Source organism: Solenopsis invicta, chromosome 4 (genome assembly GCF_016802725.1).
Source record: "Solenopsis invicta isolate M01_SB chromosome 4, UNIL_Sinv_3.0, whole genome shotgun sequence".
In the NCBI taxonomy this organism is placed as follows: domain Eukaryota; kingdom Metazoa; phylum Arthropoda; class Insecta; order Hymenoptera; family Formicidae; genus Solenopsis; species Solenopsis invicta.
The window spans coordinates 24,664,915-24,682,104 of record NC_052667.1 but is presented as its reverse complement, the minus strand read 5'-3'; the positions used below and the strand labels follow the sequence as shown (position 1 = coordinate 24,682,104).

Genomic DNA, 17,190 nt, shown 5'->3' with positions numbered 1-17,190 from the left:
AAAACGGAGCGTGCATTCACGAACGTGCGGTGCTCAGGCCGCGTCGTCGTCGTCATCGTCGTCGGCGCGCACACACCACGACACGCCACGCACGTCGCACACGTGGAACGTATGACAATTGGCTGCTGTGTAATACACAGAGAAATGCTCACGCATGCGTCTCGTCGGAACCGAGCCGACGACGGCACCGGCTCACACAGTTTATATATTAGTTTACATTAGGACAGACGGATACCGCAAACCGCCGTGTAAACTACGCTCTCGACAACGCGCCTGCGAGCGTTATTCTCGCGCGCGCCGCGTAAAATAAAAAGAAGGGAAAAGAATTACGTGGCGTATCGCGTTGCGCGAGTGAAATAAAATAAGACAATTAGAATAAGCCGTAAGTAAATTACTTTTTTTTTTTTTTAGTGAGTGTGCCGCGGAAGTGCGACTTTGCGACAACGCAAAAGTTTTCCTGCGTTGTTCGGGAAAGTTTTTGGACAGAATAAAAATTGGTATTGAAACGATCGGCGCGGACGGCGAGACGGGAGAGAGCGACGAAAGGATGTAGGAGAGACGGAAGCGAATACGGTGAATCGCGCGGATGCTGTGCAAGTGTAATGCACAGTCAATTCCGCTTGATAGTAACCAATCAGACGGTACAGATCTATGCGCTTCTCTCCCCCGATCTCTCTCTCCTGCGGCGTGCCAGAGATATCCAATTGAAATAGTTGCGTTCTGCCGCGCGCCGCGTCTTCGCGCTAATATACACGTCGGCGTGTTATCGCTCGCACGTCCGTGTAACTACGGTGCTTATTGACTAGCAATAATAATTCGGCGGAAGTGATCCAGTAATATTTGATATTTAATTTAAAATGATTTCGAAGACACGACTGTACACGCCCGTGCGGCGCAGAATGGCAAAAAACATTGCAAAACATCGCTTCAACAATGTTTCAGCAATATTGCAGCAACGATAAAACGTCCGCTTCGCAAATATTGATGCGTAATGTTGCAGCAACGTTAGTACAATATTATATATGTTGCTGCAATGTTGCTGCAACATCACGTATCGATACTTCTGAAGCAGACATTTTACCATTTCTGCAATGTTGCTGAAACGTTGCAGCAATATTTTGCAATACTTTCCCATACAGCACAGAAGGCTGCAGAAATATTGTTGCAACATTGCTGCAACGTTGCAACAATATTGTTGCAAGTTTTGTGTTGTATGGGTTTGCCACACTATGCTGGGTGACTGGCAATAATAATTCGGCGGAAAAGCGATCGCAGTAATATTTGACACTTAAAACGATTCCGGAGACACGACTGTACATCTTTCGTTCACCCTTCTCGATTATACTCTGTTTCATTTATTAACTCTCTTTTCAAATCGGCGGTAATCAGCCGCGAGAATGGCTTATTCAGAACGCGATTTTTCGCAGGAAAGTAAAGCTCCGTCAACATGAACAGCAAGAGTGCATTACTGGTGCAACGCTGGATGCTCCAGCCGCGCGTGTTGCTCGCTCTCATTTTGCTGCAATTTATCATTCAGTTTTTCACGTCTGCCTATCTGTATAAGTACGTCACGAACGTGGAGAGTGATCTTCGCCGGGTAAAAAGCCAGTACCCGCCGGAGACCGTGGCAATCCCGCGGCGAAGACGCAGCAGCGCGCTGCCGACCGCCGAGGACAACGCCGTTTCGGATTTATCCAGTCGGGTATGTACAAAACAGCTTAGAGAGAGAGTGGTCTCGAGAGTCGGAGAAATCGATCCGGAGATCCGATTCTACGTGCAGCCGAAAGTCTAATTCTCTAACGCCAGAAGCGCCGACATTATTTTCACTCATTGAGTGGCTTAGGAGAATGAATTATTATGAAAAGGAAAGTGATGAGAGGGAAGAGCAAATATTTCATCGGGATAAAGAAAGTCGAGGAAATAATTTTAGAATTTTATCTCTGGCACAGGAAATGGGATATTAATCTAAATAAAAAATAGAAATGATCGATAATGATCGCTCGGCGCTTCTAGTGTTAAATAAAGAAAGAGGAACGACTTTCGGAGTCTCATCGCAAACAGAAGTAGAAAGCGCACAGCTTAAATTAGAGCTTTACGCAATTACATGAAATAAAGATGAACACAATGAAAGGAAAGAAAATTATTTTGAAATTTTGCGGGCGAGAGAAATTTCGTTTTTTAATTCCCCGGCGTTTAATTTCCCGAGATCTCCTTAGAGCCAGAGGGCTTTGACTTCCCCCCAATTTAATTTCTCGAGGATATCTCGGATCTTCGCCTTAATATCGCGGGATTGCTCGGGCCGCTCGGTTGCAGATCCGAGATGACAAGGAGATACAGGGTACAAAGAAGGTAACAGCCTCCCCGATGGTATCCGGCTCCGCGTCCTCGCCAACGGTGGCCGGAGGTCAGGATTGGGTCTGGTTGAACGCCGACACACGAATACAAGTCAGTTTCTCTGTGATTGTTAGAACTAGTTACCTGTTTCGTGATACATCCCCGTGAATACCCTCCATAAACTTGCCGAGTGCTGTCGCGGTGTTCCTCGACGAGTTTTCCGTCTATCTATATAGGACAATGCGTATGTTCTAGTAAAGATACTTTGAGATAGCTGCTAAGTATCCGTGACACCTATTTTTTGTTTTAAAATAAGAATGCTAAAATTGCACCGCTAAATTACGTACGATAACGGTACGTGTAAATATCGACGTATTATAATATTTTTATCATTTCAACACGATAATTAAATCTGAAAAGAAAACTAGAGATACCGCTTAAGACTCTTCTCACTTTATATTTTAAATGAAAATGTATAATACAGAAATAATTTTCTATTTCAACATCCATTTATATTTCATGATAATTTGTCCTTAAATTTAAATATTTTAAATATATTACTATACGAAAGTAAGGAGAGTAATTGAAAAATTCAAGACACTTTCAGAGAATTAGGTCACGAAAACATTTCGGTAGCAATGATTACAATTTTAGATATTTTAATATTTAGCACAGAGAGATTTTAGTTTTCAACTATGCGCCATATAGAGAAAAAAGAATATTGATGTTTCAAAAATATTAAGGTTAGATTAAACAGATATATTTATCTTGCTTACATGAAAAAGTTTTTACAATTTCATCAGAACATATTTTGTTATTCAAAAATAGTTTTCATGAATTAAGAGAAAAAAGTATTTTAGACAAAAAATAACAGTGTCTTTGAATAAAAGATTATTATATTTGTAAATCAAAATTAAATTATTTCTATTTGATTGTATCTTATTTTTTAGGAAAGAAATTATAACCCATAAAATTTTTTATTTATCTTTTTTTATGACATAAGAATGATAAAAATAAAGTAAGAAATATTATTTAAAGCATAAAACTATAATTTTTTTTTACTTTTCATTTACACAATTTTATAAAAACAATTGCTTTTAATAAAAACATCTATTTATATTTCTTTTTATACAAATATGGTAATAGTTTTTGGACGTAAACAAGTATATAGGCGAACAAATATTTGGATTAATATTTTGAGAATCCATTTATAAAAATAAAATAATCTCTGAACTTGTTTGGGTCTTGCTAGAAGCTTTATTAAATTTTTTTATTACATTTATTACATTTTTATTACATACTTTCCGTTTTTTTTTTATTTTTGTCGGAATAAAATTGTTCACGATGTGACAGTACCGATGAAGAATGATTTGACTCCATAATTTAGATTTAAAAGAATAGATTTCTTTAGTTTTTATAGGAAACTTAACTCTTCAATTAAGATAGATTGTATAACTTGTTAAATCTTTTTAAAAAAATTATAATTGTATGTGTATACAATATAGTTTCTCACATATTAAACAATAATTGCATTAATGAAATTACTGTGATACTTATTTATTTATTTATTTTGTAAAATCGAGCATTCTGAGTATTTACTCACTTGCGTTTCAGTTCGACGCGATCGAGAGTTTTTGCCGTTCGTCTGCGAAGTATTGTCCACCGGGACTTCCCGGTGCACCCGGAGATCCGGGCCCGCCAGGTGAACCGGGTTTGCCGGGTATCCAGGGAATCGAGGGCCCGATAGGACCTCCGGGAGCGCCGGGTTATCCCGGTCTCAAAGGGCCTAAGGGCGACATCGGGCCACCGGGCTTCGACGGGAGGGATGGGGTGCCGGGTGAGCCCGGTTTGGACGGCATTCCTGGTAGAAGTGGTCTGGACGGCGTACCCGGGATTAACGGTAAACCGGGTATGGACGGATCACCTGGATTGCCTGGAAGAAACGGGACGGACGGTATGTTTGAATGTGCAATTTTACTGCAGCATCTAAAAATTTAGTTACACAGTAAAAAATAAAATGCTAATTTAATACGTTTGTATGTCCCAGAAAGTCCACTCTAAACTTTAAGTTAAAATAAGTCAAAAGTTAAGTTAAAATAACTCTTATTCTAACTTAATAACTTAAAATAAGAGTGATTTTAACTTGAAATTTAGAGTGGACTTTCTGGGCTATTTTATTTTTTACTGTGTAGATACAGATTAGAAAATAATTTTATGTTGGGCCATCAAAATAATTACGCCCAAGCATGATAATGCTGCAAACAGTTTTGATATTCTAGCAACCACATTAAGTATCTGATACAAATTTTTAATTGGTTTAAGCATTTAAATTATTCAGATCTATATTTCAGCGAAATTGTTCTTTCCGTGTAGAATTACTTCATGGCACAATCGAAGGTTCGATGTGGAAGCAGAATGCGAAAAATAAAAATTTCGCATGAAAAATAACTCCTTCCGCAACGTTCATATTTATTTAACTTACGGATAAAATACTTTTTACTTTTTCTGTACATGTAAACCTTGATACGTTATAATTAAAAAAATGTATTTTACTTACGATCGTGAGAGAAATCTAATCTCTCAGTTTGCTAAATTAAATTTTTTTCGTGAGCCTCTAAATAAAAAATTTAGTTTTTTAATTTATGTTCCTAGAAAACAGTTTCTTTTACGTTTTACATTTTAATTAATTTGTAAAATATAATTTTGTAAACGGGGAAAAGAAACGATTTTGCTGAAGTAAATAAAAATTTGGCTAACTAACTACAGATCTGAAAATAATTTTGTGAAGTACCAAATAATAATGAAAGAACTTCAAGCGTGTTGCAAGTTTTAACAGTCTAGCAATCAGCTTGAGCGTCCTACATAATTATTTCGGTCCAACAAAATTATTTTCACATCTGCATTTAGCTAAAATTTTAAATACTTTGATAAAATCGTTCTTGTTCTATACAACATGGTCGTGCAGTCCTTCTAATGCCTCAAAGATAACAGATTAATTGACATTTATATTCATTTAGGAAGACCAGGGCAAAAGGGGCTTCAAGGGCCACCGGGACCTCGCGGTAGGTATCGTTATCGTGACTCCTTCATTTCGTTTATTTCACAGATCAACTCGTACATATTTCAGGAGACATAGGTCCGCCCGGTCATACAGGAGCGTCGGGAAAAGACGGCAAGCCGGGCATACAGGCGTACAAGGTAAACTTGAACGATCACAAGAATATGGATGACATATTAATACCACCATCCATTGTAGGTAAGAACTATCTTTGGTATAAATAGAAATCTTTTTATTTTTTTGTATTGGGATTTTAACTTGTGTCCAATATGGCCGTCTCAATAAAGTATTTTTACGTCAAATATGACAGTGTAGTGCGAACACAGACGTGAAATAACCTTATTGAGGCGGCCATACTTAAAATCTTACTACATGTTTTTAAGCATAAAACCCGCGTACCATTGAAATAAAAGATCAAAATATATGTTTTAACAAAATTGTCGTTTTTTTTTCTTTCGTTTTGCGCGAGCTGTCAAATTTTTAGCAGTAAAATTTGTAGCGTTTTAAAACATTTTATATTATTTACTATATTGTTTTATACTACCGCAAGGCAAATTTAATCCCTTCATCTCGTATTGACTATCACAATTCACAATATTCGCGATATCTACATTTTTTTTTACGGAAGATTTCACAATCGTCGAGAATTGGTGGGGCTTTTCAGATATCATACCGCCGTTAAACTCAAGCGGCGTAATTTCCGTGCAAGAAGGCAGTAAAATACGGCTGAGATGCGTCGCAAGTGGAAAACCAGAGCCCGTTATACAATGGATGAAAGACGGTTCCCCGATAACCATGGGCTCATGGCAAGGTATAAATGGACTCTTTAATTCTAGTAATAAGTAGCGGGCGGATAAGAGCGGGATTAACGAACCATTCCCATAAATCTTGCGACTCTAGAAACCTCTATTGCGGGCCATACGCTCAGCATCAACGTGGTAAACCGGGAGCACATGGGCGAGTATGTGTGCAACGCTAATAACGGAATACCTCCGCCACAGTCCAAGAAGTTTAAGCTTCTGGTCAAATGTAAGTACTTTTTGATTTTTATTAAAAAAAAATACATATATACATATTTTTTAAATCTTTTATTAAATTAGACTGAAGAATAAAGTTAAGAATGTTTTGGTTGTGCAATACGAGCTAAAGTTATCGAAATTTAAAACCTGAAGACTTCTTTAAGTTGATTCTTTTTTTTTCTAATTAACAACAAAAAATTTTGGTCGCGAATGCCTGAATTTTGGCCCTGAAATTAGCTGCAAAGAAGAAAACAATGAAAAATTTGATTTTTAATGGTTTTTGCAGCAAAATTTCTGTATTTGCTGTAGTTTTAAGTAAATAACTTTTATGCAAGTAAGTTGATTTAAATGAATTTTTGCACGAATATTTGTTAGAGTTTTATTAGTATATCTGAAAAATTTGATTTAATTGGTAATGCTACTTCCCCATCAAATTTGTAAATAAGTATAGCAAAATGCGATTTTACTTAAGATTCAAGAGTGAACACAAAAGTAATTAACTTTTAAACTAATAAGTAAATTGTGCTCAAATTTTATACAAATATTCAAACGTAATACTAAAACATTTTATGAAAGTTTTTATATTTTTGGTAACATTATGACACATACATTCTTAATAAAAATAACAATTGTCACCTGTCAGTAGTCCAAAGATTTACAAATTGAATTAAAAGAGAAATCAAAAGAAAAAAACGACATTTAAATTTCTATTGTAATATCAGATAGTATTATACGTATTTTTAACTTTTTTCAAACTTCTGACGGTTAATATTGTTATTTTATTTTTATTCTGTAACTGTAACTTTCCAAACACTACATATAAATTTTTCTTTATATCATATTAAATATTAAATGTTCTTTGTTCTTCTATTCTAAACGTTCTCTCTTCAATATGAAAATGGAAAAAATATTGGTCATAAGCGCGCCTTTGAAAATTTTTTAAAATTTCGCGTGCGGCCGCAAAGGTAACACGCATGAATATCTCTTCTGGGTTTTGATATTATTAGAATAACTCGCCAAAAGAGAGAACCAGTTTCGCTCGAATCGATAGGCACAGATGTGGGTAAAATTGATAATCGATCGCGTTCCAGTTCCGCCGTTCATTCGTATACGCAAAGAAGCGATAGCCGTGCAAAACCAAAATTTTGCGGTATTGGAATGCGAGGTGGAAGGCTTTCCCGAGCCGACCGTACACTGGGAACGCACTGACGGCCGTCGTGTGAGAACGTTATTCTTGACGGATAAGTACAGAACGGAGGTTATCGACAAGCGCGATAATTATAAGGTAACCCGACGAACCCATAATTCCGCGGACTTCCGCCAAATCGCCCCGGTGGAAATAAAAATCGGAACGTAAGTAGAGATACGCGAGTTTGCAATTTATCGCTGATGCCACAATTGTTTTCTTGAAACGCGACGCAAGATTCGATTGGATTTTTAATCACGAAATCGCATTTCAAATCGCAAACGCAGTTTAAAATTAAATTGTAATCAAGTTTAATTATTAAATTGATTTACTAAATATTTATTTAGGAAAATGATAAAACAAAAATTACCTTTACATGATTTAATCTTACGAAATGATTATTTTTAATACTTATTTTTAACAATAGTCATAAACTATTTAATCTGTTTGTCTATTTTTATTAATTTGTTAACATTTTGTAGAACGTGGTATCTTTAATAGATAAGAAAATAGATAAATTAAAAATTGTTATGGCCATACACAAGTTTTTATTACAGATGACAAGATATAGAAGAAATATATTTTGCATTTCTTCATATTGTGAATAAACATTTATATTAGATTGGCAATAAAGTCACGTCGTTTTGTTTTTTGAATATGTAGGGTAAGTGCACTTATTATTGTGGCCTGCCCTACTACCGTGGTTTTCGAAAAATAGATGATAGCTCGTTAAAAAAAGAGTACCTATAGAAAAAAATTATTTCACATTTAACCTAATCAAAAGTAAAATAAATTAAAATCAAATAAAGATGGAAATATGAATACATTTAATGAGTAAATCAAATTTACTCACGAAATTAGATGCAATGCGCATGTTGTTGGTACTCGTATTACCGCGGTATTCTCGTTTCAATGAAAGTGCAAATAACTTGACACATAAGTATTTAGTTTACTATCATTCTATCATTTTTTCACGCTACGCGCGTGATACACAGCTTTTGATATTATAAATTACAAATTTACTTGATATACACATAATTCTTGATAACTGTCAAAACGCGATCTCCACGATGACAGTAGCTCACGAAGTAAGCACAGCATGAGAACTAATCAGCATTACGAAATACATTTTTTTCATCAACGGTATTTGGGACACGGTAATTGGTAAATTCGTGGAAACGGGTACACGATAATTTGTACATGACCACGGTGACAAGCGCATTTCGTTTTTATTAATTTTAATATTAATAAAATTGCATTTTGTTAATAATAGATGGATTTATATATTCTTTTAGTTTTTTTATAAACGTTAAGAAAAAAAAGTTTAAACTTTTCATTTATTTATTTTTTTTTTTAAGATGCATTGAAGTTGGGATTTTCAGAAAACGCCACGATAATAGGTGCACTTACCTTAAATGAAAGTTTTTACTTCATATGAAGAATGCCTTTTATTTACTAGAGAAAGATCGACATGATTTGTCTGTCAATCTAACATATGTTTATAATAAATAACTGCATTTTTATTTTCTTTCATTTAATTAGAGAATTTTGTTTTTACTTTCTCTAATTTAATTTAATAATTACAAGTATTCTATTAATTATTGTAGTTATTTAATATTTTTTATAATATTAAATATGCTGTATAATTCTGTTTATGTCGCACAAGTAATTCGACCAACACGTGATAAAAAAACCGACATAATTTTTTTATTTCATAAAATGACGCGTGATTGAAAATTGCATTCATAATACAAAATTACGTTTAATTAGAAATGTACGATAAAAATCGCGATGTGATATACATTACATTCACTGCAATTCTTAAGGATGATCGCAATCGCGACGCATAATTTTCTAAAGTGTATATCTCTTAACGTAAGTCGAATGTAAAAGAAAAGTGAAGTGATAAACATCTACATCGAAATGTAAATGAAGCGTTTGGCTTTTAAAACGTTTCCTACACGAAAAGCACGTTTTTTTTTGTTTAAGCATCTAAAAATTTAACAAAGAAACGGAACTGAAATTATTTATTATTGTCATGTTGGACCCTTAAAATAATTATTTTAGAAGTTTAATGTGTAAGCTGTTTGCTAGAATGTCAAAATATTTTACATCACTTAGCATCGCCATTGAGCACCCTGCATAATTATTTTGATAATCTAGCAAAATTAATTTTGGATATGTATCTAACAAAAATTTTAGATTCTTCAGCAAAACTGTTCGTTTTGTACACGGAACAGATGAAATCGGAAACAGCTTACGACACACTGATCTTTACAAATACAATTTATCATTTTTTAATTCAGTATTCATCATGTGTCAGTATTTCATTTTTTTATATTAATTTGCGAAACCACTGTTCCTTCTGTAAAAGTTTCGCGATTACGCTTCTGTCATTCTCCCCTTACCTTCTACTTACGCTCCGATATTTATTTTCGCCAGGGCGGCGCATGTCACATCGCTTTTCACGCGATTACAGTTCTTCAAGTCCTTTTTTTTTTTTTTCATTTTAACGAACATGATTTTATTATACACCCAAGTTTCGATAATAAATTGTTCCTGCTCGTTTTGCTATACGTTAGCAACAAATGAGGTGTCTTACAATACGTGAAACTATTCTGAAAAGCTAAAGATGAAGCTGAAGATCATGAGGGTGACTTCATCGGACCATGGGACTTACTACTGCGTGGCAAAAAACGAGTTTGACACTGTCAAGGGAGTCTTTAAAGTAGACGGTTCGTTTTACCTCCTACTACTTACCTCGTATTTCTCTTTGCGCTGATAACAGAATTACGTGAAGAGCCATTACTGAATTTGACTAATTAATTACAACGTGAAGGATGTAGGAGTAAGACTGAGGGTGAATGTACGTTGTTTCTGCATTATCTCGTAACGAAACATTTCCATCAGATGAACTTGCTATTTCCGATTTAAATGAACCGAGATAATAAATGTATTATTATTACTGAATAATAATACACATTTTGAAGACTAAAACACGTCTCGCACTTTTACATCAGTCATATAATTTCTTAAGATTTTCTGAGATTGGAAATTAATTTTTTTCGCAACGTAATTTTTTTTCTAAGATTCATTCATCCTCTTTTTCTAACAAGTAAGAAGTAATTTCGCTTGTAAGAACTTGGGAAAAAATTTTTTATGTATGATTATATACGAATATATTATATATATATGTCTATATATAAATATAAAAAAAAATATATATATATATAATTAAATATAAATAGATATATAATTATACATAATTATATATATTTTAATATATATAATAGGCATATTTGGTAAATAATTATATATAATTATATATGATTATATATGAAAAATTTTTACCCGGAAAGTAATTTCGCTATTCCAAATTTTCTGATTAATGGTAATAAATAATACTAGACGACTTAAAGGACAACGATAAACACAAGTCAGGAAAGGAGGAGTACGTAACATACGGCCATCCCATGCCCAGGAGCGTCGATCAGGAGCAAGAATCGTGCATTTCTCCACAAGAAATCTGCACTTCGTGCGCGAAGTGCACGTACACAGACATAAAGGGCGTGCACGCTCAGCCGTTGAGCGTTATTAATAATTTGGGGCTGCCGCGGCGGTTAGCCGGTACGTTTAATCAATTCTAACTAATGTATTCCAACAGCGTTCTTGCGCTAGGTAGATCAATTAATTTCAGGAAGTAGAGGTGCAAAGCCGCAATGTAACGTAACGTACATTCCCCGACATAACATAAGCCTCAATATTTCTAACGACTGAGGACTTTTGTATTCGACAAGGAAATAAAATAAAAAAATACTGTAAAACGGAAAGAGTATTCCCTCACTGCCCCGATAGGAAAATTATAAAAATATAGCTCAATAACGGCTGAATCATGAATCGATGTCGATTTCGTAATAATTAAAGCAATTTGCAATAAGAAGTGATTCTCATAAAATTTTGTAATTTTCTACCCACATTAATTTTGTTAAATTTATGCTTAGTTTCTCGTAATAAATATGTATCGATTTAATTTACCATTTAATTTACTCGTTTAATGGCCTTTATTATTTATCTTCTTATTACTGATTATTCATACGAGCTTAATTTTGTTACATTATTTTAAGATAATTGAACTTTCATCATAACAGAACTTTTATCAAAAAATTTCTAAATATTCGTCAAAAATTAGACAAATTCCGTTTAAAGTGTATATATTTTACAAATATTCCAAAAAAATTATTTGAGTCTTCGTTTAAGATTTTTTCATACTGAGTGCATAATATTTTACATTACAATATTTTTGCATTATAATTTTTTTTAGAAATAATTGTGTATATTTACAAATTCTTATATAATAATAATAAATATTAAAATATTTTTTCAATTATTAAACATTTTCTTTTCAAATTTAATTATGCATACACGTATGTCACTAAGCTAATTCGCCATATCATTATTATTGTGGTGAAGTATTATCTCGAAGTTAATTTCGCAAACAGTTATTAATATTCTTTTACATTACAGATCACAAATGCAAATTCATATAATTTTATAAATATTTTTCTATCGGGGTGATTTTATGGAATAGTCTCTACAAATATCAATCGTAACATTTTAATCCTCCACAGGAAAAATAGAAATCAAGAAACTTGGAATGAAAATATTTAATGTTAGTTAAGTACATTAAATAAATGTTTAATATTTAATATTTTAGATATTTGTTCAGCATTTTAATTAATTTTACGCGGATTGGACTCTCTTTTCGATCTAACTTTTAATTTATCTACCTTTGTACGAGCGCGTGCACGGTGGCGGGTCAAGTATACGGCGGAGAACCGTGCACTAATGACTGAAGGGTCGCAATATCGCCGCGAAAGTTTACGTAATTAACGAACTGGTGGCATTCTCTCGTCAAACACGGGTCCCCATAACATTACGGGCTAAAAGACAAGCTTTTTCCACGCGAACTCCTCTACTTCGGGACTTGAAAGTATTAATAACTGATGTTGGTGAATTCGCAGCGACTTTTATAGAGGCTATAGGAAAACCCGTGCTGAAAGGGTACATGGACGATCCGTACGGAAGTTGGATGTGCGATACATTCAGTAACAATTACTCCGACAAACTTTGGGTCACTCGTCACAGCAACATGACCGTCGTCTATGAATACCAATCGCAGGAGCACTTCACGAAGAACTCGATTCCCATCAAGCATTTTTTAGAACGTGCTTTCCAGGTCGGCAGCTTAAGATTAACAAACAGCGAGATACCACTACTCCGATAGGCACATTGTGTAAATCTTGTACAATAGATAATAATGGCATCATGAATTGACGAAAATTTCGCAATCGAGCTAAGATAATACACTATAACGCAGCAGTTTTGTTGGAATAAAACTTCTGAGTAATATTTGTCAAAAATTAAATAAATTCAAATTTGAGGTATATATATGTATTTCGCCATTATTAAAAAAGAAACAGTTTGTTTGCTTATAACTTTGCTATGTTGAATATTTCATATTGCAATATTTATGCATTACAATTTATTTTTGCATTTTTATAAACATATATTTGTTTAATATACTAAGCATGCATATGATTAATTGTATTTCAAAAAGTTTTATGTATGTATAATACTAGCTAAAATATTTTTCTCAATTATTGAATTCTTTCCAAATTATTGAATTTCTTTCCAAATTTAATTTAATTTTATAAACATGCCATTAAAATGTTCATCATGTCGCTTTACCAAAGTACTATTTCGAAAATTAAATTTGTTGTGCATATTTGATATTGAGAAGTCAATATTTTTACATCTATTTTTATAAATATGTCTACGTAATTGCAAATTATAATTTTTATGCAAGATTTCGTCATACCATTTAATTAATGTTGTCCTATCGAGATAATTATAGTGATTCCCAAAAAGTTTCTTTAAGTAGCTGTGAAATAACAATAAAATAAGAGGATATGTACATATACTTTTTTAAAAAAAATGTTAATGTTTAGCGAAGGAGGAACTTGGAATGCAAATTGAGCTTGTGATCGACATTCTCTTCCAGGGTAATAGACACGTGATTTACGCAAATTCATTTTTCTATAATCCCGTTAATTCGTCGTCGGTCCTTCGATACGATCTTTACACGCCGTTGGATCACCGAAGTTGCAAGGGGTTCTTCGAGTGCGAAATGGACCTCCCGTGCTTGGAGGTCAAAGGCCAGAACTATCTCTACGCGGGCAATTTCACCTATACGGATTTCAACGTAGACGAAAACGGTAAAACGAGCGCGACAGGCAAATATATCGCTCTCATTAGAATTTAAAGAAGAATAATTGAATGAAATATTCAGTATTTTCTCCCCCCGCAAAATTGGATATTATAAATGAAAACACGTGAAATATGACGCGTAACAAGCGGCGTTTTCGCAGGTCTGTGGGTCATTTATCCATTAGACGCTAATGCGCCTAATTGCGGTAGAAATACTAAAAATACGGTAGTGGTGAAAATGGATCCCACCAAAATGACCATTCAGCACGCATGGAACATCAGTATCGATCACCGTCAATTCGGAGATATGTTTATCGCGGGAGGCGTGCTTTACGCTATAAGCGTCACGGACGATATCATGGAGATAGGGTAACGCGAATGACAAATTGCCTTTAAAGCTGCGATTCTGTAAGACACAAAGATCCCGTGGAAATTCCTACTTGGATTTTCAATGTTTCTTATTATCCTTATTTATTATATGAAGGATTTCCTACAGAAATCAAGCAAGTTGAAAGAAAACTTCCATTTTTGAGAAACAAAAAAATTTCTTATCTTCAAGCTGTGCATCGTATAATTATGGTAATTCTTCTCCGGGCATGTAATAGAACAGAAGCTTTGATTAATATTTTGTGGACTAAGAAAAAAAACTCCTGGACTTGTTTGGTCTTTACAGAAATTTTATATTTATCTCATAATATTTTACATTTACTTTCTTATAATATTATCAGTGGTAAAGATGAAAAAGAAAATATTATTTAAAGTATAAAACAATAATTTTTTTCTTTTTTTATTTTTGCTACTTATTTTTACTACCTATTTATATTTATATATTTTTATATTTATATATTTATACTCATATATTTGTATTTATTTTTTTCATTTTTTTTACTTATTTTTACTAGCTATTTATATTTACATATTTACATATTAATTTATATATTTATATATATTTCTACTCATATTTGTATTTATCTTTTTCATTTTTTTTTACTTGATTCTTGTCGAAAGAAAATGATTCATGTAACGCTACTGGCATTGCAGAGATTGATTTGGCGCTATCAAACAGGTTTTCAAATTAAAAAAATTAACTTATTTGGTTTTTGTAAGAAACCCTTTATATGTCCTTTAATTTTTATCACTGTATGTATATCATGTCTTACTTTTATTATATGCAAGATACATTATCCACGAATAACTGTGAAACATCTACGTTTTATATCTGCATTGCTTTTTCCTTGTCTATAAATTACCATAATTACTCGACCGAATTCCTCAGGTTCGCCTTCGATCTCTACAAAAATAAAACGCTGAATGTAAACTTGTCGTTCACGAATCCGTACCACAAGACTACGGCAGTCAGTTATAATAATAAGTCTAAGGTACGTGCTTAATCGGTGGTGCCTTTCACCATTTTATTTCGCGTCCGACTAGTCAATTTCGTTTCAGGAGCTCTACACGTGGAACAAGGGCAACCGATTGGCCTATCCTGTAAAATGGCAGAATATGACCGAGCCACGAAATACGCACCCACCACGAAGAAACACGCGTAGGAGCGCCGCTAATCGCCGCGAGAACGTTAATTAAGCAAGTTTGACGTGTAACGAGTTTTCTCCTTTCGAGTCTTCTCGAGCGCGTATTTATCTTGTAACGCTTGCCAAAAATAAACAGTTTGAACAAGATTAATCAATGCGTGTAATTATTGTTTGTTAATCAACCCAGAAAGTATGACTCTCAAATCTATATTTTAGTAACGTAATATAAAATTGTGTAATTGTGTAACATGATTTTTAAAATTGTATTTTTACGGAAACGTGCTGTAAATGCATAAAAATATATACAAAATTTGAAGATAAAAAAGAAACAAATTTCTTAGACAATCAAAGTAATTACGTAAGACGCTCAAACGTGATAGGCAAAGCTGCAGAAAGTTTTGACATTCTAGCAACTAATTTAAGCATCTTACAATTTAATTATTTTGATGATCTAACAAAAATTATTTTCAAATTTGCATCTAACTAAACTCTTAAATGCTTTATCGAGATTATTCCTTCCGTGTAAATATAAACAGTACAGATAGCACTATGTCTAAAATCGTGACATTAGAAACGACTTACAAATGTTTTTAAGCCATGCCATGCTAAAAGATACAATTTTTGATACACATGCTGTCGGAACTATAATGTTTTTTTTTTAAACAATTTTTTATCTACAGTTTTTTATTCTAAGAATGCTCACATATGTATTTATACAACGTGTCTGAATTGTACCTGTACATCCTTAGTGAAATAAAGAAAACATGATATATTTTATTACTTTATAACACGCGCAAAAAGATAAGAAACGTCCGTCTCAAACATTTTTTTTTTTAAATACTTTCATTAACCTTTTATTTAAAGTTTGATTTCTTCATACTTTCAAAATTATTTTTACTTTTAAGATTAATTTAAGCTAACAGAGGCATTCGAAAATAACGTTTCGATAAAAGTTTTTTTTATTTCTTTTTGCGTGTAATTCGGATCTGTAATAAAAAATACCATGTTACATTTAAAAAATTTAACATTGAGTCTAGACAGTCCGGTCGAAACCGGAAGTTGAAAATATTATTCGATAGAGCGTGCCTCCGATTTACTTATTAAAATATTTTTAGGACTTGATAAAGACTTCCCTTTATTTTAAAAGGTGGATGGTTTCTCACAATCTCTAAATACAATATATGCTTTACATTTGAAGCTAATAATGATAAACAGTTTAAGTTTTATCATAAAATAAAGATGAAAAGAAGACAAGAAAAAGAAGAACAAAGATATATTAAATGCCATTCCTAAGTAAATTATTTCTCGACAGTTAAATTACAGTTAAAATAGAGTTAAATTAGAAAACTTGCGTTTTGAATTTTTAAAATATTTGAGTTTTAATTTAGTATAATATAACTGTGTTATCTGAATATTTTATTTTAAATTAATATTTAACGTTTCTTCGTGTTAAAATACCAATATTAATTAAATGAACAATTATCATAAAAATAACATAGTTTAAAAAAAAAATTTATATGATAAAATGCACATGTCAATTGGTATATCATAAATGTTAATTTAACTCAAGGGATATGCTTCAATAATTTCCAAATTGTGTCAAATATTTTTTTGTGTTAATTTTTCTATTTAACAATACTTTTATAGCATTATATAATATTTACTTAAGAATATTTAATTTAATAATATTGCGTTATACTTTTTAACTTATTTAAAATTTGAGTGCACTGCTAGAACATGCGACATATATTAAATTTAACACAAATTTTTCCATCTAAAAGCGACACATACGTT

General features: G+C 32.9%; 1 protein-coding gene across 4 annotated transcripts; it reads left to right on the top strand.

The window, feature by feature from the left end:
* The first annotated feature begins 174 nt into the window (after positions 1-174).
* LOC105200153 lies at positions 175-15,547 on the top strand. Of its 4 annotated transcripts, none has more exons than XM_011167579.3 (16): positions 177-382; positions 1,428-1,702; positions 2,314-2,445; positions 3,949-4,288; positions 5,352-5,396; positions 5,462-5,590; positions 6,057-6,203; positions 6,293-6,421; positions 7,503-7,696; positions 10,224-10,332; positions 11,006-11,224; positions 12,619-12,833; positions 13,659-13,872; positions 14,026-14,233; positions 15,141-15,243; positions 15,311-15,547. In XM_011167579.3, exons 2-16 carry the CDS (start codon positions 1,448-1,450, stop codon positions 15,446-15,448), a joined length of 2,577 nt encoding a protein of 858 aa, XP_011165881.1. In that variant the 5' UTR covers positions 177-382; positions 1,428-1,447; the 3' UTR covers positions 15,449-15,547. The 4 variants fall into 4 exon arrangements, with proteins under 4 accessions (XP_025993328.1, XP_011165881.1, XP_039304287.1 ...); XM_039448353.1 differs by lacking the exon at positions 177-382 and adding an exon at positions 414-641; XM_011167578.3 differs by lacking the exon at positions 177-382 and adding an exon at positions 414-833.
* The last annotated feature ends 1,643 nt before the right edge of the window (positions 15,548-17,190 follow it).